At 46.4% G+C, this 25,683-nt stretch overlaps 1 protein-coding gene across 14 annotated transcripts in view; it reads left to right on the top strand.

Annotated features, from left to right (window-relative positions):
- The window catches only part of DGKG (diacylglycerol kinase gamma), a 226,673-nt gene that overhangs the window by 159,663 nt on the left and 41,327 nt on the right, over nt 1-25,683 (top strand). For 13 of the 14 annotated variants that reach the window (XM_021070008.1, XM_021070016.1, XM_021070011.1 and 10 more), the window contains one exon: nt 7,375-7,465. In XM_021070008.1, coding sequence (XP_020925667.1) covers nt 7,375-7,465 — 91 coding nt within the window. Of the gene's footprint in view, nt 1-7,374; nt 7,466-25,556; nt 25,669-25,683 lie in introns of all 14 variants that reach the window. The other variant, XR_002337783.1, reaches the window with a different exon arrangement.

Here is a 25,683-nt window from a genome sequence, read left to right as displayed (position 1 = left end):
ACAACTGATTAAGGATTAGTCATCTCCAGCTGAAAGGGGATTATGAAAAGGAAAGAAAGAGTGGGCCAAAAAAAACTCAGGAAGAAAGATGCAGTAAAAGCAGTCCAGAAGTCATTAAAACATTGTTAGTTTTATTTTCTTCAAAAACTATCGGCTGCCTGGGCTAGACCCCCACACTGCTCCTGCCCCTTACCCCTGTGGCCTTGGGGGAATGAGTCTCCCAGGGAATGTCTCCTAGCAACAAGTCAGAACAGTTAGGGAGCACCTCCCATGCTTTATAAACACCTGCTTGGTGCTTTGCGTTTGCCACATGAGCTTCACAACTTTGCTGAGTAGAAAATAATATTCCCATTTTGTTGAAGAAGAAATGAAGGGTCAAAGAATGTAAATATCTTGTCCAGCCAGGAAGTGGCAGAGACAGGCATGAACCCTAGCCTCTCCGATTCCAAACACCATATTCTGGTACAGCTGAAAATGAAACAGACAGAAACCAGTGCCATATGCAGCAGCCATAAACCTCCAGCAAGGGCTCAGGGAAAGTGGCAGGGAAGACATCTTCAAAGAGAAGAGGAACACTGGCATTCAAGCTATCTTCTTGGCAGGGAGAGTGGGGCTGTGTCAAATTAGAGGGTATCACATGCCTATAGGCTTTTACCAAAGGCTTTGGAAAGGGGCTGGTACTGGTAGAGGAAAGCGGGGGAAGGGGGAGGGGAAGAGGAGGCAGAAGAGAATGGCTTTAATCTTGTATCAACCTTGCTTCTTTTTTTTTTTTAATGATTTTTATTTTTTCCATCATAGCTGGTTACAGTGTTCTGTCAGTTTTCTACTGTACAGCAAGGTGACCCAGTCACGCATAGATGCTCCATTATCTCACATTATCATGCTCCATCATAAGTGAGTAGATATAGTTCCCAGTGCTATACAGCAGGATCTCATTGCTTATCCGTTCCAAATGCAATAGTTTGCATCTATTAATCCCAAATTCCCAGTCCATCCCACTCCCTCCCCCTCCCCCTTGGCAACCACAAGTCTGTTCTCCAAGTGCATGAGTTTCTTTTCTGTGGAAAGGTTCATTTGCGCCATATATTAGATTCCAGTGAGATCATATGGTATTTGTCTTTCTCTTTCTGACTTACTTCACTTAGTATGAGAGTCTCTAGTTCCATCCATGTTGCAGAAAATGGCATTATAAAAATATGAAATGCTTCATGAATTTGCGTGTCATCCTTGTGCAGGGGCCATGCTAATCTTCTCTGTATTGTTCCAATTTTAGTATATGTGCTGCTGAAGAGAGTACTCAGCCTTGCTTCTTCTTTGTATCAAGAGTACCTACTCATAGGATTCTTCTGAGAATGCAAGGAGATAATATATGTACAACGTTTATCAGAGTATAAAGCCCAAAGCCTCCCTGATGAGAGGTTTTCCTCTTCTTCCAGATCAACAAATAACCTGCTGGTTCTTTGTGCTACACAGATCTGATCTGGTAGTGTAGACGGAACCAAAGAATCCAGATTACTGCTCCCTGGTGTCTTGGTAAGCAGCGACAGTAGCCTGGGAGTTTGGTTTCTTTCTTGTTCTCATAGCAGCTGAGAAAGGGGCAGCCAGTAACCTGCAGGGAACCCCGCCTCAGATAGGCCTGCCTGTGAAGTCCTTGGCAACGACAAACCTGATATACACAAAGAGAGGGTCTGTCTTATCTTTTCTGTGTCCCTTGGCCTGGAGCCAACCTCCACCTGAGGGCCCATCTTTAACCTGGGCTCCTGGGAGCCATTTCTACCTGATCAACTTGATCCCAACTTGATCTCTTCCTTTTCTCTGCCCCGACCCCCAGGGCCACCATTTTGGTGGCTAGGACAGAAGCAACCAAAGTAATCCCCCTTTATATTATCTAATATGAAGTTATCGTGGCTATTTTTCTGAGTAACCAGATAAATGACCTTCATTAGGAAGAGAGCCCTTTGATTATTGACAGGCCATCAGCAACATTCAGTCAACAAACTTCTGATGTGTATGGGAGTGAGGGCCGTCTACAGACCAAGACCTATTCTAGGTGATTTTACATGTCTCATTTAATACCTATAACAGTCTGTGAATCAGGTAATAACCCATATTAGGAGTAAAGAGGCTCAGGAATGTTAAAAAAAAAATTGCTCAAAGTAATACAACCCATAAAGGGCAGTCAGAATTTGATCACAAGGCTCCTTGAGTCCATCCTAGAGTCTTTGCATTAGGCTGCCCTCTCTTATTAGGAGTAGCACAAAGTGGCCCACATTGAACCTGAAGTGGGAGGTGCCCAAGGAAAAATTACACTTGTCTCCCAGCTTTACCAGTTTTACTCTGTGCAGGAGATGGTTTGAGTGCACTGTCTTTGCCCCATTTCTGGGGAAGCCTAGAGAATGAAAGGTTCAAGGTGTCCTGGGAGGATCTGACTTTTTAGGGGTCAATTCTGGTCTCCCTGATTTTCTGAGACTATAGATTCAAGACCAGGAGGTTCCTGTGACAAATCCCATTGTAACTCCTCAAGAACTCCCCTGACCACTGGGACCCCAGGGGCTGGACAGACTCCATCAGACAGCAGTTCCAGGCACTAACACCCCAGGCCCCCAAGTGCACCCTTTTCACACCCTGGTGAGGGAGAACCCCAGCAGCCCAGGCGGTATAACAGGAGCACACGACATCACACCATGCAATATGCAAAAGCATGTGAGGACAGGGTGGCAGGGGAGCCAAGCACAGCCTTCGGAGTCAGACAGTCAGGGGTGGATGCCCCCTCTGTACTTACTCACTTTGCCAACTTAGGCAACTTGCCGATCCTCCCCAAGTCTTCCCTTATTTGTAGCAATAGCACCTACTTCATAGGGCACTTTAGAGAATCGAAAGCGACAGTATATATGAAATGTTGAGCAGAATGCAAAGCCAAAGAACCACAGGCATAGAATGTATTTACTTCTGACTAAAATGTGTCTGAGTTAAAAGAGGAGAAATAAAAGCTCTTCGATTTTGAACACATAGTCTCTTGTGGGTCAGAGGTAGCTTCTTTGTGGAGCCAGTAAATGTATGTAAACTCTGTGAGGCACAGAGCCTGCCTGTCTTATTTATCACTTATCTCCTGGCCTCACACAGCACCTGGCCTGTAGTGTGGCTCAATAGATGATCTCTAGATGGGTGAGTGGGTGGGTAGATGGATGGATGGGCCCCAAAACAAAAGTACTGTCTTTCAATTACAAAGAGGATGGTCTGGAGAATTGATCTCCTAAGCTCCTGTCTCATTGAATGGTACCCGCTGTCTATCGTACAATCTAAGATAAAAACTTGGTTGTCACTTTGACTACTCCTTCTCACGTACACCTTCCCAGAAACCAGCCCTGTCAATTCCACCTCCTAAATTTTAGCTGGTGAATCCAGTCTCCTCTCCTGAGCCCTACTGTCACTACCTTTTTCCAGGTTCTTCCCAATCCTCTCCTGGATTTCCACACCCCCTACAAACTGTTCTCCAGGCTCCAGTCTGTACCCTCCCAATCCACTCTCCAGACTTGGGACAGAGTGTTCTTTTAAAAGTACAAGTCTGGGAGTTCCCATTGTTGTGGCACACCAGAAAGGAATCTGACTAGCATCCATGTGGACACAGGTTCGATCCCAGGCCTCGCTCAGCGGGTTAAGGATCCGGTGTTGCCGTGAGCTGTGGTGTAGGTCGAAGACGCAGCTCAGATGTGGCCTTGCTGTGGCTCTGGCATAGGCCAGCAGCTTTAGCTCTGGGAACCTCCATGTGCTGCAGGTCCAGCCCTAAAAAGACAAAAAAAAAAAAAAAAAAAAACAAGGAAAAAAAAAAAAAAAAAGGACAGAAGGTGTAGGTCACAGATACGGCTCAGATCCCACATTGCTGTGGCTGTGGTGTAGGCCAGCAGCTGTAGCTCTGATTCAGCCCCCTAGCCTGGGAAATGCCATATGCAGCTAGTGCAGCTCTAAAAATACATAAGTAAAATAAAATAGAAAGCACAAATCTGTTGGGGTCACTACTATCACCCCATACTACTAAGGATGGTCCATGACACCCTATAGACTTTGAGATAAAGCTCAGACACCCCGGCCTTTAAATCCTGCTCTTGTCCGCCTTTCCAGCCTTACCTGGCCAGTCTACCACCGCCGCCCCCCTAAGTTCCAGGCCCCCTTCAGCAGGCCTGTGCTCTCTCTTGCCCTGTGCCATTGCTTGGGCTTCTTCCTCTGCTCAGAATGTTCTGCCTCCGCCTCCCTCTCCCCTTCCACATCCTTCTGAACTCAACCCCAACATTGCCCCCCAGGATGTTTTCTCTAATTGTCCCTAAGACCCGCTAAGAACTGGATGTCCCTCCTCCTAGGGACTCCCAGTGCTTAGCTCACAACACCATGGTCTGCTTCTTTGGCTGCCTTCCTGGGGCCTGGCTCATGAAGTCCTGTGCTTCCTTTTACTTTGTATACCACCATCTAGTCCTGGCACAGTGACTAGTTCTTGAATCAATAAATACTTTGCCTCACACCAAATGTGCACTTTCTCAGAAGCATATTTGCAGTCAATATCACATCTTTGGACAATCGTGTGACCAGTCAGAATAATTAACTGAGGATTAGGGTGTAGTCTATGACGCTGGAAAAATCTACTAGATTAGACATGTCAGGAACCTATATTTTTAACCAAAAGTCAAGACGATCTGACAAATGTGGTCACATATTTTTCTGTCCCAGAAAGATTTGAGTATATAATATTGGTGGCTACCCAACCTGATCTGTCATTTTTGCCTTCCTCTGTTATCCAAATATGCCAACTTAAGACACTGAAATAGTAGCTAAGGAGGTAGCTAACATTCTTGGTAAGCTTATTAGGCAGCAAGCATTATGTGAAGTGCTTTGCAGTCGTTTCATTTAATCTTCTCAACCACCCTTTGCAGCAGATCTTTTTATTATCTCCATTTTATAGATGAGAAAACTGAGGCCTAAAAACTTGCCTGAGGTCACACAGCCAGCCATGGACATCTAACCAGGAATGGAAGACCAATCTGTTTGATCCTTTCAGTCATCCTACGATATTGACTAACCATGACCTCTTAACCTTATTAGATCATCAGAAGAACCACTTCTGGGCAAAAAATAGCTTGTGGCTTCCGGAAATTTTTATTAAAACTCTAAATCTCCTGGCAATAACTTTCAAAAGTCATGATTCAGACCAGCAGTGATATTTGAAAATGGAATCCTAATGTGGGTCTCCTGGCTATAGAGATGCTCCCGCAGCTGGAGAGGAACGCTCAGCCTTGATATTTATGGCCATCTGTGTTTTTCCTGTTACTAGGTCTTTTGCCATCATAATCTATTGAAAGGCATTGACCCTCATACTACCTTCCTTGAGGAATCCTCTCTTTCAGGGCTAATCGGTCTGTCTTCTTCCTTGGTTGTTTCACCAGGATCTAGAGTAATGCTTCTCAAAGTCTTGATGGCTCCCCACCTGCATAATGATCACCTGGGCACTCATAAAAATGCATATTCCTGGGCCCCGTCCCATAGCTGTCACTACCGTCTCTACAGATGGGAGCTCAGGAACCAGCATTTTGATCACATGTCCCCAAGAATTTCTTATAAATACTAATGTTTCAGAACGACAAATGTAGCCTCCAGATCCCTACAACTCCTAGTGTGATCACTGGACCAGCATTAGCAGCTTGTTAGAAAATATCGGACTCTTACGCCCCAATCCTGAACTACTGAATTTGCATTTTAATGAAATCCCCAGGGGATGTGTAGTCGCATTACTGTGCATGCAGAGAACTAGCAGTCTAGAGCAGTGTTTCCTGTGCACATCATGGCACAAACATAGAAAACAGAATCATTTGTTCGGCATACAGATGAGAACACCTGCTGTGGCATCGGGGCTCTGCCTGCCCCAGACCCCAGCTTGGCCACCCTGAAGGCCAAGGAGATTGGTATCTCAGGCATGACTGTGCTCAGCACACTGGCTGAGAAGCACTGGTCTACTTAAAGCACACCCAGTCCTGCTAGCTTTCTTCATGAGCAAAACTCCATAAATCTTATTTATTTGCATTTCCTTCATCATGTCCCATCTCTTTTCCTACATAGCAAGAGTCAGAAAGGCTACTTCCCCACTAGATCTCAGACAGAGATCTGCATGCAATGGAAGAGCACAGTCTCATCTTCAAGTTCCAGGTGGACTCTTTGAGATGTGGAGAGAGAAAAGTTGTGTCTGTTATTCTGAAGAGTCATCTGCTGTGGCCTAAGGAATATTAGGAAGAAATAAGAGCCTTCTTCCCTTTGAAGAATGTTCCTTTCCTCTTAGTCTGTAAATCTGAGGATGGAGGATGAGCGACACACAGGAGGCATCCCCTCTCCTGAAGAATGTGCCAAGAAGAATGCGATTGTGTTTAATCCTCCCTCAGCAAAATCTGCCAGCTTATAAACTGGACAGGTGTCCCTTCTCTTAGCCAGACCCTGATCACGGGATGACAGTTGGGATGGAAGGAATGGAATACCTTCAGAAACACTTCCTGGGGAGACCATCTGATCAAAATGACCAAGTGTCAGGACACACCATCTGACTTTGCAGAGCTCCCAGCTGCATGGGGACCCCAATAGGTTTTTTTTCCCTCCTGATAAGGAAAATGCTGAAAATTTTTAAAGCTCAAAATGGTGAGCTCTTACTGTGAAGCAAATAGGACAAAGCCTACCCCTAAATGAAGGATTGTCATAGCCTAAGCAAACAGTTGAGCAAAAGGTGTGGGTGGGGAAGAACCACTGCTACCAAACAACTCACTTTTTTTCTTCCATCCACTTTGCCTGCAGATCTGTGTCTAATTCTCTCCACTCTGTTTCTTCCAATTAGAGCACAAAGTGGCACACACTTTAGCTGGTTTAATGTGAGGCTGTGGGTCCTCTGTCCTGAGACGATACCTCTTTTCCAGTCTCAAAGGGCTGTCTCACCTTCCCTTTGTACCCCAACTATTGAAACCCCTCTGCATTAGTGGTAGAAAGGACAGTGACCAGAGCATGCAGCCACTTGCCACCTCTGGTTGACTTTCATGACACTCTTGTGTTAATGCCGATCCAGAAGCAAGCAGGCTTTCCTTCTGCTCTAACTGGGAAGCTCAGAGACGAGCTGCCAGTTCACCCAGAGTAGCCACAATGCCTAAGAAATGGAAGGGTTTTTCTCTTAGTTCATAGCAAGGACAGTTGGTCAAAAAAAAATTCCATCCCTGATCATCCGATTAACAAGTGCTGAAAACGTAAGACTGCTGACTGCCGCGGGCTGGGGCATCCCAGCCCCAATAGCATAGTTGTTTTTCACAACCCTTTCAAACACAGAACACTGAGCCATTTTTCTGCTTCATGGTCCAGGATGAAGAACAAGCTGTGGTACTTTGAATTTGGCACCTCGGAGACCTTTGCAGCCACCTGCAAGAAACTCCATGACCACATAGAGTTGGAGGTGAGTTTCCAAAGCTTGCTGGACTTTGGTTCGGCTCCTGGACTGTCACATGCCCTTGAGACATGTCCCTTAGGCTCCTTAAGAGGTGATCCCCAGTGTAGTCCATTGAACCTTCATCACTCCCAGGAGGCTCCAATCACCAGGCCTGCCTTTCTCGGCCTGTCCAGGGAGTCCTTGGGGCTCTGAGGCCCAGAGGCCCAGCAGCCTCAGGGTCTCCCTGCCCTCAGACCTCTCCCTACCTCAGCCTTGCAATTTCCCCTTGGCAAAGAAGTGAAGGCTTAGTTGCTGCCCATGCAGAGTCAGGAGCTGCCTGGGGGCAGAGGCAATGTCCCAAACCTAGTAAAAGTCTGGGAGCTGATGGCCACAGGGCTACAGGGGTGAGGGGTCTGGGGTGAGGCCAGAGACATCCCCCAGCTCCCCTGACCTCAGCTTTCAAGGAGCGGACAGATAGGCCCCTAGGGTTGGTTTCCTGGGTGTGCAGCCTGCACAGCCACTTGGAAGAGCCCTCGGTTTAATGTTCCTCTGTCACCAGCTTGATTCTTGATGATTTTCTTAGCAAAGGGCCCTGCATCTGCATTTGCAACCAGGCCCCTCAAATTATGTGGCTGATCCTTTTAGTGGCCTCATGTTTTACTAACTCTCCCAGCACGGGTAGCAGCCTGCCTCAGTCAGCCTGCCTGCCGGCTCCCTTCCCAAGTTAATAAGCTGCCCACTTCCCACCCCTCACCCTGCTTCTACTGGGTGGCTCTTGTGAGATCCTCTCGCTACTACAAGAAGGTCTCTTTGGTCTCTGGCCGCCTGGCCAAACTTCTTTGCACACTTGCTCCGTCTCTGCTCTGCAGGACCTCAGGCACATTGGTTTCCTTGCCCAGAGCTCTCATCTACCAACCACCACCCCCTCCCGTGGGATTCAAGCCTTAGTCTTGTTTCCACTTGAGAAAAACAACTGAAAGGCAATCAGAAACTTTGGCCAGGGTGGGCTCCTCCTGGCCCTCCGGCTTTGTCCCTCAGCCTGCAGCAGCGGTCAAGGGGGGCCCAGGCACCCCTTGGAGGAGGAGCTTTTGGCCTGAAGCAGTGTGGGAAAGCCCCGCCACTCCCTGCAAAGGGAGCCTGCGCTCACAGGGAGTTTTCACAAACAAAACACAAAGCCAGAGATTCTGTGCTTCTCTTTGACTCATCTGCCTGCCTCTCCCCAGCGGTTGCTGGGTTACCAACCCCAGGGTGGGAGGAGCCGACCCAGCTTATCCCCTGAACTTTTAGCCAGCTCAGGCAGTGGGCAGAGGCCCCGGAGCTGGGGTACATGTCCCCAGTGGTACCACCTGCACCTGGGAAAGGCTGAGGAGCTGCAGGCCTCTGTGGATGTGTAAACCCCACCACCTGGAGCTGTAGCAAAGAGGAGGGCTGGGCTGGGGACTGAGCGTGGCTGGAGCTATGTGTGCATTTTTCCTGTTGGCATGATCATCTGGTGGGGTGTCTTTAAATACACCCCAAGTGAGGGACAGCCCTGCCCTAACCACTGCCAGCTGCAGGCACACAGCGACTGCTTGTTCTCCCTGCAGCTGGCCTTGAAACTGTGCCCAGAATAGAGCAGCTCAGCTCCCCTGCCTCCGCGGGCCCGCCCTCCCCGCTCCCAGCCGGCGGTGCCATGCTCCCTTCTGAGTCCAGTACACAGCCGCTCTTCCTCCACCCCAGCGGGGCTGGTGGCCTCTGGAGGAGTGGGGGTGTTCACACTCTGGGTCATTGGGGGCTTTAGAGAGCACTTCTTGTTTCTCATTTCTCCCTGTAAAGCGGTCTTTTTAGGATTTATTCATGAAGCTAAGGATGGGAGGACTCCTATGACGGCCAGCTCCAGGCAGCATGCAGGATTAGGGCAGGCATCATTTTTCCATCCAGAAAGCAGTGAGTGGATGGTCCTGGGTCTTGTGATCCAGAGGAAGCCAGAGAGACAGAAGGGGGAGGCAGGTGAGTGACAGGGGTAAGGAGGCTACAGGCACCCCAGCCTGATGTGAGAGATGTGAGAGCATCAGGGGCTCAGGAAGAGCAGCTGGGTTAAGTGACCTTTGACATGTGGCTGCTGCATCCAACACCAGCACACTCATCAGTTCAAGGTCAGCGATCCCGAGGATAACCCCCCACAGGTATATATACTACATGTCACTGTTTTCAAAGCCCTACCACAGCCTTTATTCCAGAGTCACACAACAACCAGTGGGCTAAGTAGGCCAGGTATTCTTATCCCCGCATCAGGGAAAGCAAGCAGAGGCACAGAGGTTTAGAAAGATAAACAGAAGGGAGAGAAAAGTAACAAGGCGAGAGGAAAAAGTCACAGGCTCTGACTGCCAACTGTCATGAGTCCTCATTTGCTGCAGTAACCCAGGGAGGCAGGTATTATCACCTTTGAACTGATACATTAAGTAATGTGACCAAAATTCTATTGCTGGAAACTTTTAACAAAGAGAAGAGATTCTAGGTCTCCTGGCAAGAGTTTAGCTTAGAATAAATAGCAATTTACCTGACAAGTGCTTGAAACTGAGTGAATTCTTCAGCACGGAGGTACTGTTTCTTCCTCTTTTACTGAACATGGGACCATTTGGTTCCCCTCTCAGCTGAGGCCTTTAGGCAGGCCTGCTGAGAAATGCTTTAAAAGAACAGAAGGCATAGTCCTACTGCTCATCTAAAGAAGGAAGGGGTTCAGGCTGGACAGTAGGAGAGGCAGAGGAAGAAAACTGCCTTAGAGTTTACCAAAAGTTTTCCCAGGCAGCATGTCATTTTATTTTGATCCACAGAACATGCAGGGCAAATATGAATGTCCTCACCTTATGGGTGAGGACACCGAGGCTGAGAGGCTCAGCAAGTTGAGAAAGAGCACAAAGGGAAGGGGTTCAGGGAAATGGATTTCATTTCTTCCTCTGTGTGTGTGTGTGTGTGTGTGTGTGTGTGTATCCTTGGTAAAAACTTAGATGGCGAAACCTAAAGCTAAAATGAGATTCTGCAGGAAAGATCTCCACTGAAAGCCTCTCACAAGGAATAGAGCCTGTTTCTCAGAGGCTTGTGGCTCATTGAGGACAAGGAGACTTGGTCTCTTCTCTGAAACTGAGCTTACAGCCCAACTGACAGAACACACAGGAGCTGGTTGAAATAATATTTAACTAGTGCTAAGGAAGCTAGATCCCAGGACCCTGAGGAGCCAGCTGAGCAATCACTCTGGACTCTGTGCTGGGGGGTCAGAGACTAAGGCAGGGGAGAAGGTGACGCCAGATCTATTGCTCACCTGCAGGCACTTAGCCAGGGCTGGTTCAGTAGAAGGGGCTTGGTCTGGACAGGTGTTAGCCTTCATCAGCTGAACTATGTTGTCTGGGCCTCAGTATTCTCATCAATTTAATGGGAAGACGGGGGTTAGCCTACTTCTTAAGACTATTATTCTGATAAAAATTTTCAGGTTTTTTTTTTCTTTTTAAAAATAACTGACAATGATGCTAAGTGCCTCACAGAATATACAAACCAGCCCCAACTGGCTGGTGTCAGATCACCTTTCCAGAGAAGGGGATAGAAGCTGAGAGACCACAAGAAGCTCACCTAGGGCCACAGCCTCTGAGTGGTCAGGTCAGGCTTCACATCCAGATTTGCCCTAAACCCGGGAGTTTCAGGGCAGTACTGGCACTTCATCCCAGAGCAGCGGTTCTCTCAGGTATGAGGTATATCTGATCTGCTCTTAGTCTCATACTTTTATTTATTTTAACATTTCAGATAACATTAAAAGTTGGCATGAGACTTTTACATTTATAAAAAAAAAAAAAAAAAAAAAAGAGGGAGAGAGCATAAAAAATATTGCAGGAATTCCCATTGTGGCTCAGAGGCAACAAACTCAACTATTATCCATGAGGATGCGGGTTTGATCCCTGGCCTCACTCAGTGGGTTAAGGATCCAGCGTTGCCATGACCTGTGGTGTAGGTCACAGACAAGGCTTGGAATTCGAGTTTCTGTGGCTATGGCATAGGCCGGCAGCTGCAGCTCCAACTCCAACTCAACCCCTAGCCTGGGAACCTCCATATGCCGCAGGTGCAGCCCTAAAAAGAAAAAAAAAATTGCAAATGCATGCTCTACATGCTTCCTCCACTGGCACACAAAGGAAGCTACATGAGAGCACACATGCCCTTCCTGGGAAATGGCTCACCAACTTCGGTGTCACCCATGTGGCTGTCACCAGTCCTGGTCGAAAAAATGTCTCTGACCTCCCTTCCCTTCCAAAGCCATCCTTGATGTTTATTCTGATTTTACCTGAATAAATGGAGGGGGAAGGGAAAGGGAGGGACACCGTGAGTCACCTCCCCCACTTCAGGCCAAGAATAGGTTTTGAGCTATAGTTACGGTTAATGGTTAGGCGGAGCAAACCAGGCACGCTTCGACTGGAGCACTTCTTTTACATGCTGTGGAGATTTTTCATTTTACTGGTTAAAAATAAGAACTTCCCAAATTCTTTAATGTTATATTTACTTTAAAACAATGTTCACAAGGGCAGGCTAGCCCGTTCCACTAATATGAGCCTCTGCATGGGGAAAAGTGAGTCCAAATGTGCAACCTGCTCCCCAAAAATCTATCATCCAGTGTATTTTGGGAATCTCTACACATCATTTTCCCCCTTTTGAGTATTTTTTTTTTAATACAACAAAGCTTTGAGAACAGTCTGTCAAATATTCCCAGATCCCCCTCCCTTAGAATTGGTGTTTGTCGATATTTTGTTTCATTCCCTTCAGGTATCTTTTTAACCAAAGAAATAAAATATTGCAGGAGGAACTGAGTTGTTCCCCACAACCCTTTTGAGCTCTGCAGCTGGCCCTTTGCGCTCACCTTTAGTTCTTTTTTTTTTTTTTTTTTTTTTTTTTTTGTCTTTTGTCTTTGTTGTTGTTGTTATTGTTGCTATTTCTTGGGCCGCTCCCGCGGCATATGGAGGTTCCCAGGCTAGGGGTTGAATCAAAGCTGTAGCCACCGGCCTACGCCAGAGCCACAGCAACGCGGGATCCGAGCCGCGTCTGCGACCTACACCACAGCTCACGGCAACGCCGGATCGTTAACCCACTGAGCAAGGGCAGGGACCGAACCCGCAACCTCATGGTTCCTAGTCGGATTCGTTAACCTCTGCGCCACGACGGGAACTCCTCACCTTTAGTTCTTGAGCTCTCTCCATGGTGATGTTGCTGGAGCGAGTTCATTACTTTTATCTGCTCTGTCCTGCAGGGGCTCCATGCGTACTGCCCCTGCCCCACCACAATGAGAGGAGGAGTTGAAATGGGAGTGCTCAGACCCATGCAGGAAATTCTCTAGATCTAGGACGTGAAGAACCTGTTGGGTCATTCGGCCTGCAAGTGCATTTTCAGTTTAGTGTTAACCGCCATACTGCCCTGCGAGGTGGTTTACCGCTCATGTTCCCACCCTCCAAGTACACAAGTGGTAGAACATTTTAAACCATAGAGGCAAAAAGGAAAGGTAACCCACAATCTCAGTAGTCAGGGGTTGGTACTTTTATAATGTTGGCCTTGTTTCAATCCTGTAATGATATCAGCCCTTGTATCTTTGCAAGCAGTCCTCTGGAGGACCTCTGTGATTTTTGATTTACGAAATCTTTACCCATTTTGAAATACAGCTCCATCCTGTCTATCCCTCTCGCTCTTTCAGCCATGCACTGACTACAAGTTTCTTTCCCTGATTCTTCAAATCTTTCAGCCTCCTAAGAAGAAATTGTTTCTGTCAATTTTCTCTTTAAAAAGTCCCATTATGTGCTTATAGTTTCTGACACATAACTTTTTATCTCTCTTAAATGACCCTCTTTTTTACTTCCTACAAATGCACACCCTGTATTTCACTTCAAGCCTCCATTCATCCAATGCTTTTATTTTCTTGTTCTTTTCAGTTTCCTTTGTTCTTTGTGAATTGCTTTGATTTTCTTTGTCTTCAGACTCCTGGCTACATATACTTTGTGTCTCCCAAGGACTTTGGCATAACTTTTAGGGATGAATCCTCAGGCCTGCATTTTCACAATGCGGGGGGCAGGGCGTGGTGTGAATACAGCACCTCGGCCAGGGAGGTCTCAGAAGACCTAGGCTGGGGTCACATGACTCAGCATGTTGAACTGGAAGGCACCTCCACAACAGGCTCCTGGGAGATCTCTAGGCTAACCGCTGCCCCAGTTAACTTCACTCTTCTACCCTCAAGGTCCCTTAGCGAAAGAATAACTTTCCCCAAGCTCTGTTTAGCAAAAAAAGTGCATATTTTAATAATAATGACCTGTGAGGCCCTGTCAGAGGGAAATATATTATTTCTCTTAGACTTTTTAGAATATTGAAGAGAATCGATGATCTTCATCTCCACACTTAGGAGATTCAGGGACCTTTGGGAAGAGAACCATTCTAGTCCCTTTCTGCTTCAACACCTGGGGTATAAAACACACAGAGAATATTACACACAAATATGTTTCATGGGCTACAGTGGATACATCTTTGCTTATGTGAGTGAGGTCACAAACATGCTGATCCTAGTCTTCTATCGAGAAGGAATTGAGAATGTAGAAGAATTGACTCTTTCAGGAAGAGCATATACTCTAACAAAGGACGGGGTAAATACTGTGTACACATGCACCTTATATCTCAAGTCCTTTTGGATCCACAGATTAATAACACCAACACCAGCAGCCACTTAGCACTCACCATGCAACACCTACACCCCCTACACTCTCTTGCTTAATTCTCATAATCCTCATAACAACTCTGCATGGTGTGTATTATTTACACAAGGAAACTGGGCCTCCTAAAGATAAGCACCCCCCAAATCAGATGAGTTCCAAGCCCATGTGCCCCCACCATGCCACAGCCCTCCCTGTAGGATCTGGCCTCAGCCCGACACTTCTGCTTTCCCCCTAATGCATGTGTCACCTGAGTTGGTGGTAGGGCTCCCACTCCGGACTAAGCATATATCTATTAGGCAGTCAGCTCTCTGAAGCAAGGGCTCTATCTTATTCATCCTGTATCCCCAGGCCTAGCACAGGACCTGAAATGAAGCAATTGCTCTATAGTTATTGATTGTACAATATGAACTAAAGGGTGACAAATCCTACGATTTAGTGTGAACACCAACAGACATCACTACTTGGCCACTCTCAAGTGATACCTTTTTGTTAGAAGCCACCAAAGAAAAAGGGACCCACCTTGCTCCATCTGGAACACAAAGCGGGAGATAGCTGAGCTTGCAGCCTGGCACTCAGGGCTTCTCCTAACTGTGCGGGCAGCGGGAAGACCTCCCACGCCCATCTCTGAGCTGTTGCCGGGACCTTTGAAAGTAGCTAAGGGTCTGGGACAACTGTGAACCCAGGACAGGAAATGCCAGAGTTCTCCCACCTCTTTCCCACCAAGGAGAGTGAAGACAGTGAGTGGGCAGAGCTCATATGGCAGCAGGGGTGCAGGGCTGCAGTGGGGTCAGAGGAAGTGATTCTGAAAGGCAGAAGAAGGGGTATCCATCCTGAGCCCTCTGAAACCTACCTGTCCCTGAGCCCCGCGGGTCCCTGTGGCCATCAGCCCCACTCTGTCACAGGCAGGTTTGACCCTTCAGAAAGGCCCATCCACCCCCAGGTTGGCCTGAGCGCCCCCAGATAGACAGCAAAACCCCTTAATCTACATCCAGAGCAAGAATGCCTCAACACACCAGGTTTGTTTTAACTTGGGGCGGGTGGAGCGGCGGATAGGAAATGGCTTTGCCCTCTGTCCAACTCTGAGGCAACCCACCACCCTGAGCTCTGAGAAACAGCGGTTTTGTTTTGGAAACTGGCACCCAGGGCAGGCTTGCTCCTGGAAATGAATTTGGTTCCCCCTCAGCTGCAATGTTCTACTTCCAGCCGCCCTGCCAACACCCCCTTCCAGCTGCCCCTCTCAAAGGCACCATTGTGCCCGCCTGGCACAGCAACAGAGGAGGGCTGAAGAGGAAGAAAACATTTTCTGCCCATGGGGTGTTCTTAAGCAGGTTGTGCGTACATGGCTTCAGTGCTACATTCCTGGAGCCCACACAAACCTACCAAGACTCCATCATCCCTGTCACAGATGGCAGTCACTTTCCAGTCTGACTGGCCCACTACCGCTCACTGTCGGAGAATACGGAGCAGGCAGCTAGATGGACAAGGCTGGGGCAGGGGGTCCACAGTGACACCTCCTCAGGACAGCACTTCAGCTGCCCCAGCAAGGCTGAACTGAGACTCGGAATCTCCAAACTGGAAGGGGATTTAGTCCTAACGAAAATGATTCATTCTGGCACATTCTGATAAGTGTACATCCAGTCTTTTCCTGAATACTCCAAGGATAGGAAGCTCACTACTTTTCCAGAAGCCTGTTCCTTTGCTGGACAGCTCTGACTTTCAGAAAGTTCTTCCCAGTGTTCCCATCGTGGCTCAGTGGTTAACGAATCCGACTAGGAACCATGAGGTTGCAGGTTCAATCCCTGGCCTCGCTCAGAGGGTTAAGGATCTGGCATTGCTGTGAGCTGAGCTGTGGTGTAGGTCACAGACGCCGCTCGGATCTGGCGTTGCTATGGCTCTGGTGTAGGCCAGTGGATATAGCTCCGATTAGGCCCCTAGCCTGGGAACCTCCATATGCTGCGAGAGCAGCCCTAGAAAAGGCAAAAAAAAAAAAGACAGTTCTTTACGATGTTGGACAAGGATATATGTCCCATTCATCGCCATATCCTTTGCTTATCAGCCCTTAGTGCAATACTTAGAACAAAATAGATGCACAATAAGTGTCTGTGGGATGCATGACTGAATTCAAATCCTTTGGGCCTATTCTCCTTGCTGGGGGGCACACAGAACATGCCTTCCTGCTCCTCCACGTGACTGCCCTTCATAGGGCCGAAGATCTATCTTCCATGTCATCTCCTATTGGTCTTCACTGAGCTGAACATCCCTAGTTCCATATATGACCTGATATACAGACCTGTGACCATCCTGGCCACTCTTCTCTTGATGGACTCCATTTTTTCCAATTCCTCCTTAAAGTGAAGAATCAAATTCCTTGTATCTGGAATACTCCAAAAGTAGTCTCTTAGGTAGAAGAGGACAAAATTCGCAGGCCTCAGCAACAGCCTCTATAAGCTGGACTGCCTTCTTGATCTCATCATTTGCATCTTATGCAGGAAACCTCTAAGTTTATGAAGCCCACCACAATCTGGATAAATTTGGAAAAGAAGGGCCTTTCTTGGTTTCACTGTGTCACTGTCTCCTCATCTGCAAAAAAAAAAAAAAAAAAAAGAGGATATAAATACCAACCTGGCAGAGTTGGAAGGATTAGACAAGAAAGTATATGAAGTGCCTGGTTAATAATAGCTGCTCAATAAGTGATATATATTAATATTATCACATAACATGTGTGTATTAGTAGCTACCTGCCTACAATAGACCTTTATCCCCAAATGATATAAAACAGCCTCTCTCAATGCAGGAGAAACCACGGTTCTATAGGATTTAGCTACATGCCAGGCCAGTTTTCTTTTTAAATACAGATAATACTGAGCTGTCTTTCTAAAGCTATCACCACTTATCAACATCACTCAATTTCTTCCCTTTTCTTTCCTCAGGATACACATCTGATTATTGACACTAAAAACATTCTCTCTAGTTCTTCTCTAGGGAAAATAGACAGCATTGTTTGCCCTGACTGCTTTTCTTTCACTCCCAGTAAATTTCTCTGTTCTGGCCACAGGCCCTGCAGATATGCAGATTTCTGCTGCCTTCTCCATGGTGTGCTAGAGCCAGCTTGCTTGCTGGCACATCTCCTCCCATCTCTGCTTTTGGTGATGTCACACTGCTAGCTTGAAACTGGCCATGGTGGGAGTATTTACACCATGGAACACCACAACCAGGGCTGCTTTTTTTTTTTTTTTTTTTTTTTTTTTCCTGGAGATCCTGCTGTTTGGCATTTACCAAACTGCCTCTAGCATTGACCTGCAAGAGGTCTCTTGAGGACAGGGACTGTGTCCCATTTCCACTCCATCCCTAGGGTCTAGCACAGAGTAAGTAGGTTCCCATCATTCCTGATGGATGAGTAAAAGCTTTTGTCTCCTGTCTCTTAATGTCTCTCTCATACACATCATGCCCCACATGCCCTATTCTTGTTGCCAGCGGTTCAGATATAGATTTCTTTAGCTGTGATCAGAGGACCACTTCTTACAGACTTGGATTAACCTTCCACAGTTTCTCCCTAATCTAGACATTCAGTCCACTTTATTCAGTCAATATATTCATCCTAGGAGGTTGTGGGAACTCAGCTGGAAGGAAAGAAACCTCATCTGGTTTCTTTAAAGAACACCTTGATTTTCATTCGGGGATCCCTCCACACATTCCTTCAATTATAGTCCACTATAGTTCTAGTGAGCTTCTGAAATAGGTCAGACATGTCAAACTATGGAGAACACAGAGCCATGTAATACATGGGCCCTCCCCTCTGGGAGCTTAAAACCTCCTGGGGACAGGCAAATGTGCATGACGCATGGCAGAATATACATTCCATGTACGACAGATAAACAAAGCAATGAATATTCAGAGAAGGGGACAATTTCTAGCTAGAACACTGGGAAAAGCCTCATAGAGGAGTTAGCTTTTGATTGGAAGGGAAAAATTTTTTTAGGCATAAACGAGCTGACTGACTCTGGGCTGTGAACAGCAGAAACAGAAGCAAGTAGATCCAGCTCCATGGCCAGTATAGACACCAATTCGGCTACCATGAGTAGCCTTTGCCAGGGCTCAGCTAACGCTCTTTCTCAGCTTCTCTTTCTAAACCAAAGAGGACCTTGGACCAGTGCCCAGGCTTCCCCATAGTCTAACTTCCAGCCTGCCAAGCCAACTCATAGGGAGAATACCCTCCCCACCTACCAAAGCAGAAGAGCTCCCACTGTAAATGGGCACCACCATCCCATCCTTACTTGGGCTCTACAGGTCCTGGGGCTGTTGATGTCCTGGGGCTTTGGCTTCTCCGAATACCTATCAGTATCCTATTCCCTCAAAAAAAAAAAAAAAAAAAAAAAAAGGGTGGGTGGGGGCAAGGGGAACCTTGGTCAGGTCTTTATGCCAGCTACCCTTCTGCCCTTAAGTATCTATCTGAGACTCTGATATGGAGCCCAAGCTTCAGGGGAGGCCACTTTCTCCTCCTCTACCCCACTCTCAGCCATCAGATCTCCCACTGATGTCATCAGCCCTCCCTCTTCCTCTCCAAATATGATTTCCCCTAAGCATTGCCCAGCATTTCCTTACTTCCCTCTTCAGAAGACACCAGCCCACACACATACCATTTCTCACTTAATAAGGAAGGAAAGGACTCCAATATCTTCCCCAAACCAATGCCCACTACTGTCTTGGGCTCCTTCCCTTCCATTCCATCTGTATCCCATCCCGGGCATTCCCAACTTCCTCTTCCCTTGTGTTCTTCCCACAGGTATTCAGTGAGTATCTTCTCGGCTTCAAACATCCATAAAAAAAAAAACTTCCTCAATCATATTCTTCTTTTAGATCCCATTTTCTCTCTCCAGTCCCATTTGCCACCAAACCTCTGCCTATGCTAACTCTATTCCTTCACTACCACCCCTGCTCACCCTAGTTAAGCCCTAGCTTTTACAAGAGGCAGGTGTGTCATCTAGGAAGGTCACTTACCAACTCTAGGAGAGTACCAAATCTAATGTTCCATCTGGCTTTCACCATTCTAAGAGTGTGTGCTTTGGCCCTTATTCAGCTGCCAAAATTCCTCTTTACAAGATCACTCATGACCTCTGGGTTGCCAGTCTAAATGACCAAAGGTCTAATTTCCCAATCTGCAGACTCTGATTAGCTATGTGACGGTGGACCATTCCTTTCACCTCTATAACTTCCATTTTTCTCACCTATAAATGAGGTAATTGGACTGAATGATCTTTTGAAGACGCTTCAGTTCCTTGATTCCATGAGAACACAGATGCAGAGACAAGAGATAGAGACTTTGGAGAAGGAAAGGAAGGATTCATGGAAAAAATGGCATTGGTAGAGATTTGGAAGAAAAGCACAGTAAGGGCGCTAGGGTGTCCTCAAGTGTATCCTATGCTAAGGGACTGTAATAGTGGGTCCAGACGAGGATCATCATCCACTGATGGAGAACTCTATAATAAAAAATTCAGGCTGGCTATACCAGAACCTACTAACCAACCTGAACATCACCAACAAAAGAGACAAGCAAACTGTGCTTCCTGATGAGATGCAATAGGAGACACACTGATAAAGTATTCTTGCCAAAAAAAAGTCAATCTGATAAAGGCTCCAGATCTAAAAGTACCAATTCAGAGAAAATACAGGAGAGAGGTTGGGAATATGTTTAAAAGACAGCTCAGAAATACAATCAGCAAAATCCAGAATTTGGAAGATGCTACACAGCCTTACTTCTCAAAGTGTGGTCCATCACACACACAGCATCAGTATCATCACAGAGCATGTAGAAATGCAGAGTCTCAGGCCATCTCTGCCCTCCTGAATCAAAATCTGCATTTTAATCATCCCGAAGTGATTTGCATGCATGTTAAAGTTTGAGAAGCTCTGCTCTACAGGAAATGACCCATTTCTGTCAATAAATATTAAAAGACAAGGAAAGAACAAAACAGGGAATTTATAGATCAGAAGAAACCTAAAAGACATATAAACCAATTTCAATCTGCAGATCTTTCAGACAAACCAATATTTTTTAAAATGAGACTGTCATGGAAATGTGAATAATTACTAGATGTTTATTGATATTAAAGAATTAGTTACTTTCTAAGAGTGATAAGAGAATTGGTGTAATTCTTTTTTTGTTTTGGCCACACCCACATCTTTTAGAATTTCCTGGACCAGGGATCAAACCCCACACCACAGCAGCAACCCACCAAGCCACAGCAGTGACACATCAAATCCTTAACCCACTAAGCCACCAGAGAATCCTAGGGTAAATTTTTTTTAAGTCCTATTATTTAAAAATACATACAGAAGTATTTATAGATGACATGATAGAATATCAAAGATTTGCTATATAATAGTTCAGTATGGTGGTGGTGAAATGAACTGAGTTTGAATTCAAACAAGATTAGCTGTGAGTTGGCTAACTGCTGTCGCTGAGGTTTGGATGACATGGAATTTATTCTATTTCCCCATATATTTGAAAATACCCATAATAAAAAGGTTTTTTAAAAGAAAGTCCAAGAAGGCGGCGTCAAAGATGCAGAAGACCATCAAGATCATGCAGGGAACCCAAGAAAATTTTAAGCTGAAAGGGAACAAAATGCCCCCAGAGCCGCTGCAGCCTGGGTTACCCTGTATAATCTGGCCTGGAAGAGGTCTTGCCAGAGAGCAGACACAGCCCGGTGGAGAGAGTATGGAAACAAAACCATCTGCGTTCCAAACTGGAGAAAATCAACGTAATCCGTGGCACCGTGAATCGAGGTTAGAAGACGGGAGAATTTCCTAGTTGCTAAAAACTGAAACAGGTCATCAAATAAATTATGGGATCTCCTTCTCTGAGGACCTTCAGAAATAGGATCAACAGGGCTGAAATAGAGGCGGCCTCACTCAGCTCCGCCGCCTTTTTCAGGTCACTGAGGCCAGCAGGCACGGGCGGGGCGGGGGGGGGGGGGGAGGAAAGCGGGCGGGGGCGGTGGAGTTGAAAAGCCCGAAGCCCCGGTCGAGCAGGGAAGCACCAGTGCCCTCTCTCATATCCTGGGCTCTCAGTCCCTCTCTTAGGAGCCCGGGGAACTGCCCAGAATTATGGGGATGTTAGGGATCCAAGAGATGGGGGAGCAGTTGAGGGTGGGGGTGGTGAATAGAATTCTCAGTGCGTTTCATTTGCACACTGATGCGCTTTGCTGTCCTAACCTAGTGTCTGGTTACCTACGCACCCGGCCCTCCACCAAACAAACAAACTAGAACTATGAATATTGTCTTCATAAAGGGGGACCGAGGTTGAACGTTGCTGACAGCTGCGGGCCGGAGCGGCGGGGCCTGGGAGCTGGCGGGCGCGGGCGGCTTTCGGCCTGGGCTCCAGCAGATTCCTGAACCACTTCCAAGCGGGCAGGCGCAGGGCTGCCCTGGATGGATACACCCCACCCTACCCCTACCCCGCGACAGCAGCACCGGTGCCTCGGACCCGGGCAGTCCGCGTCCGGCACCTCGCCGCTGGCACCCACTGCGAGCACGACTTCGGGCATGTGCGCGCTTGCAGCGGGGAGCTGGGGACAAGAGCTCTCTGTTTCGATCCATAAATACCTGGGTTCCTCTGCAGCCCAGCCTGGGCTCGGAGGTGAGGTTGCCAGCCCCGTCTAAGGCTAAGGGTGGCTAATGGTGCTCCCAGGGACCGATGCCCTCCTGTGCTCTCCCCAAGAGCCCCCCGGGTTGGAGCAGGGGAGGGGGTCCCATGACGTCATGGAACTGTTGGAGAATTTAGCTCAGGAACCCGCTGGGAGCGATCCTGGGGCCGGTGTTCCATTTAAACCAACAGTGTACTTCTCTCGGCTCCACTTTCCCAAATCCAGCAGGGCAGTTTTATACTTTTCCCAAGCCCCAAGCAGCTCTGGGGTTCTGGAAAAAAAAAAAAAAAAATCTGTGAGTGGTGTCTAGGCCAAGAATCAGGGAGAGTAGGCATGCAGGTATGGTCTGGCAAGGCTCTCACTAGCATGAGTTGGACCAAGAGGCCATTAACATGCCTCCAGCAAGGTCCCTGGGTGGTGGGAGAAGGATTCCAGAGTGAAATATCCCTCATGGCACAGGTAACATTGTTATTAACTGTGATAACAATGCAGACAGTTTTGGAATGCTATTGCCTTCCAGACACCATTCAAGCCCTTGAAGCAGATGTTATTTCCCCCATTTTACAGATGACAAATTAAAGCTCAAAGAGGTTAAGGAACCAACACAGGATCACACAACTGGCAAGTGACAGAGCCAAGATTTAAAGGCATATCTCTTTGTCTCCAAGCCCAGGCATGCTCCTTCCAAAGCAGGGCATTGCCTCTCTGTTTTCAAATAGGTGCATTCCAAAGGTGGGGGCATCTGCATCCTGCAGTTCTCAGGCTTCCCCCCCCCCCACTTGCCCCAGGCCACCTATGACTCAAAGAGATAGTGGAGGAAGGAGACATTCTGTCTTAAAGCAGAGTAAGGACTGCTTGCTCTTCCAGAGAGGTTAACAGCTTACCAAGTTAATAGCTTAATACTCCTAGCTTGTTATGACTGGAGATGGAGGGGACAGGGTACACTTACAAGGACAGTAGGGAAGAAAGGTGACTTTGTAGAATACCATGTGCCAAGAACTGTGCTGTGCTAGTGGTTTCCTTTCTTTCTTTCTTTCTTTCTTCCTTTTCTCTTTCAAAACAAAGGTAGCAAAGAGGCAAGATATAATACTGATACCAACATTGACTTGCCAGGCACTGCTCTCTGTCTACAAGACAGAGTAGTGGTGAGAGATTTCAATTATTCAAACAACAGCTGGAAGTTGAATTTTGCAGTAAGTCTAGCATCAGCAAAAGTCCCAATTTGCCGCACTGACTCGTCTCTGGAGTAGAATCTGGCATCTGACTGCCTGCCTGGGTTTGCAACCTAGCTCTGACATCTTGTAAAGTGGAAACTGGCCTTGAGCCAGCACGTAACTGCTGTGAGACCCTGTCACTTGGGGGTAGCGTCCCAAGAAAAAATGTCGGGGAAGGACCAGCACAATGCACACAGCAGCTCTCATCAAGTAGCTGCTAATATTATCATCATTACCTCTAAAAGGAGGGGGCGCTTTGGCCAACAATGAATAAATTGAGGTCATGCAGAAGTAACTACAATCAAGAGGGAAAGCGACTGTGTTATCTACGAGGTGATAAAGGCCCAAGAATTCAGTGCTGGCCACAGGTTGGAGCGAAGCTAATTTCAGAGATTTTGGAGAAAAGTCTGACCTAGTGGGATTCTAGCCTAAATCCCTAAACAAGAATATATGTATAAAGGACAAAAGGATGGGAGGCATTCCAAAATAAATTTCTAAAGGTTCATTAATTCTAGCAAGAAGAAAACAGAAAAGAGCTTAAAAAAAAAAAAAAAAAAAAAAAAAAGAGTCACCATGACAGCAACAAGGAGCTCAGGGTTGAGCCCATGCTTTTGGAGGATTATACTCACAGACAGGGTGTGAGCATGCAACCTGGTGTGAATGCTCAAAAGCAACTCAGAATCCATGAGCCTGGCTTTGGGCCAGCTGAAGGCCAAGCAGAATGTTAGACAATGTTTGAAGCAAAAATGAACATAGAGAGCAGAGCTCGTTAGGACTTTGTCACTCTGAAAGAGTTTTTATCTTTTCTCGAGAGAGAGTAGCCTTAACAAAAAATGGAAGAACAGATGATAAAGGTGAGTATCAGACCCCAAGGTTGATCACTAGAGAACTAACTGAAGGAATTCCCATCCTGGCGCAGCAGAAATAAATCTGACTAGGAACCGTGAGGTTGCAGGTTCAATCCCTGGCCTTGCTCAGTTAGCTAAGGATCTGGCGTTGCCGTGAGCCATGGTGTAGGTTGCAGACACAGCTGGGATCTGGTGTTGCTGTGGCTCTGGTGTAGGCTGGCAGCTGCAGCTCCTATTAGACCCCTACCCTGGGACCCTCCATATGCTGTAGGTGCAGCCCTAAAAAGACAAAAAAAAACAAAAAAAACTGGCCTTAGAAAACATACACATTTGAATCTAGGTTGCTGAACAAACCTAGAGATGTCCTTTCCAGAGCCCCTTTCACAATTTCTAGAAAGCAGAGTGGGTTCCATCCAATGAGAGGCAGAGGAAAAATGTCCTAGTTTTTAAAAAATCAGAAAAGGATACATTCTAGAAACCACAGACTGAAACACTTCATCCTAGTCCTAGCAAGATTCTGGAGTAAATCATTAACCAAGTATTTGCCCCTTACAGAATTAGTGACTTAATACAAGTTCTCATTATGTATATATTTATATTTATATGTATATAATGGAATATGTACTTTTTCATATTCTTTCCATTTAGGTCTTTACAAAATATTGAATATGGTCCCCCATGCTATATAGTAGGATCTTACTGTTTATTTATTTTATATATAGTAGTTTATATCTGCTAATGCCAAACTCCTAATTTAATCCCCCCCCTTTCCCTTTTGGTAACCCTAAGTTTGTTTTCTATGTCTGTAAGTCTGTCTCTTTTTGTAAATCAGTTCATTTGTGTCATATTTTAGATTCCATTTGTAAGTGATATTGTAAGCTATTTGTCTCTGACTTACTTCACTTAGTAAGATAATCTCTAGGTCCATTCATGTTGCTACAAATGGCATTATTTCATTATTTTTTATGAGTGAGTAGCATTCCACTGTGTGTATGTAGCACATCTTTATCCATTCATTTGTTGATTGACATTTAGGTTGCTTCTGTGTCTTGGCTATTGTAAATAGTGCTGCTATGAACACTAGGGGGTATGCATCTTTTCAAATTATCATTTTGACAGGATATATTCCCAGGAGTGGGACTGCTGAATAATATGGTAACTCTATTTTTAGTTTTTTTTTAAGGAACCTTCAAATTGTTTTCCATAGTGGCTGCATCAGTGTACATTCTCAGCAACAGTGTAGGAGGGTTCCCTTTTCTCTACACTTACTCCAGCATCTATTATTTGTAGACTTTTTTTTTTTTTTTTTTTTGGCCACACTCATGGCATGCAAAAGTTCCTGGGTCAGAGATCGAACTCATTGTCACAGTAGCAGCCTGAGAGCCACAGCAGTGATAATGCCAGATCCTCAACCACTAGGCCACCAGGGAACTCCCATTTGTATACTTTTTTACTGATGGCCATTCTGACCATTGTGTTGTGCTACCTCATTGTAGTTTTGATTTGCATTTCTCTGATAATTAGCGATTTTAGAAATGCTATTTGATCCCTCACAGTGTCTTATGTTTTAGCGGAAAGAGCACAGACTTAAGGTCTGCTGACCTGGAAATTAGTCTAGCTCCACCCTTAATAAGTTGAGTGATCACAGGTAAGGTCTTTAACTTGGCTGGCTCACTGATGAAAGATACGGCATGTTCTCTTAGATTCCATGATTCCACACTGTAATGAAAAGGGGGCTGGGTGACAGTCTGGTACAGAGGATGCAACCCTGATAAGGCAGCCACACCCTGAGGACCGCTCAATGCACAATATCTGGTGAGTTAAACTGAC

The sequence above is a fragment of the Sus scrofa genome, chromosome 13 (assembly GCF_000003025.6).
Source record: "Sus scrofa isolate TJ Tabasco breed Duroc chromosome 13, Sscrofa11.1, whole genome shotgun sequence".
NCBI classification, from domain to species: domain Eukaryota; kingdom Metazoa; phylum Chordata; class Mammalia; order Artiodactyla; family Suidae; genus Sus; species Sus scrofa.
This window is presented reverse-complemented; position numbering and strand designations above follow the sequence as displayed.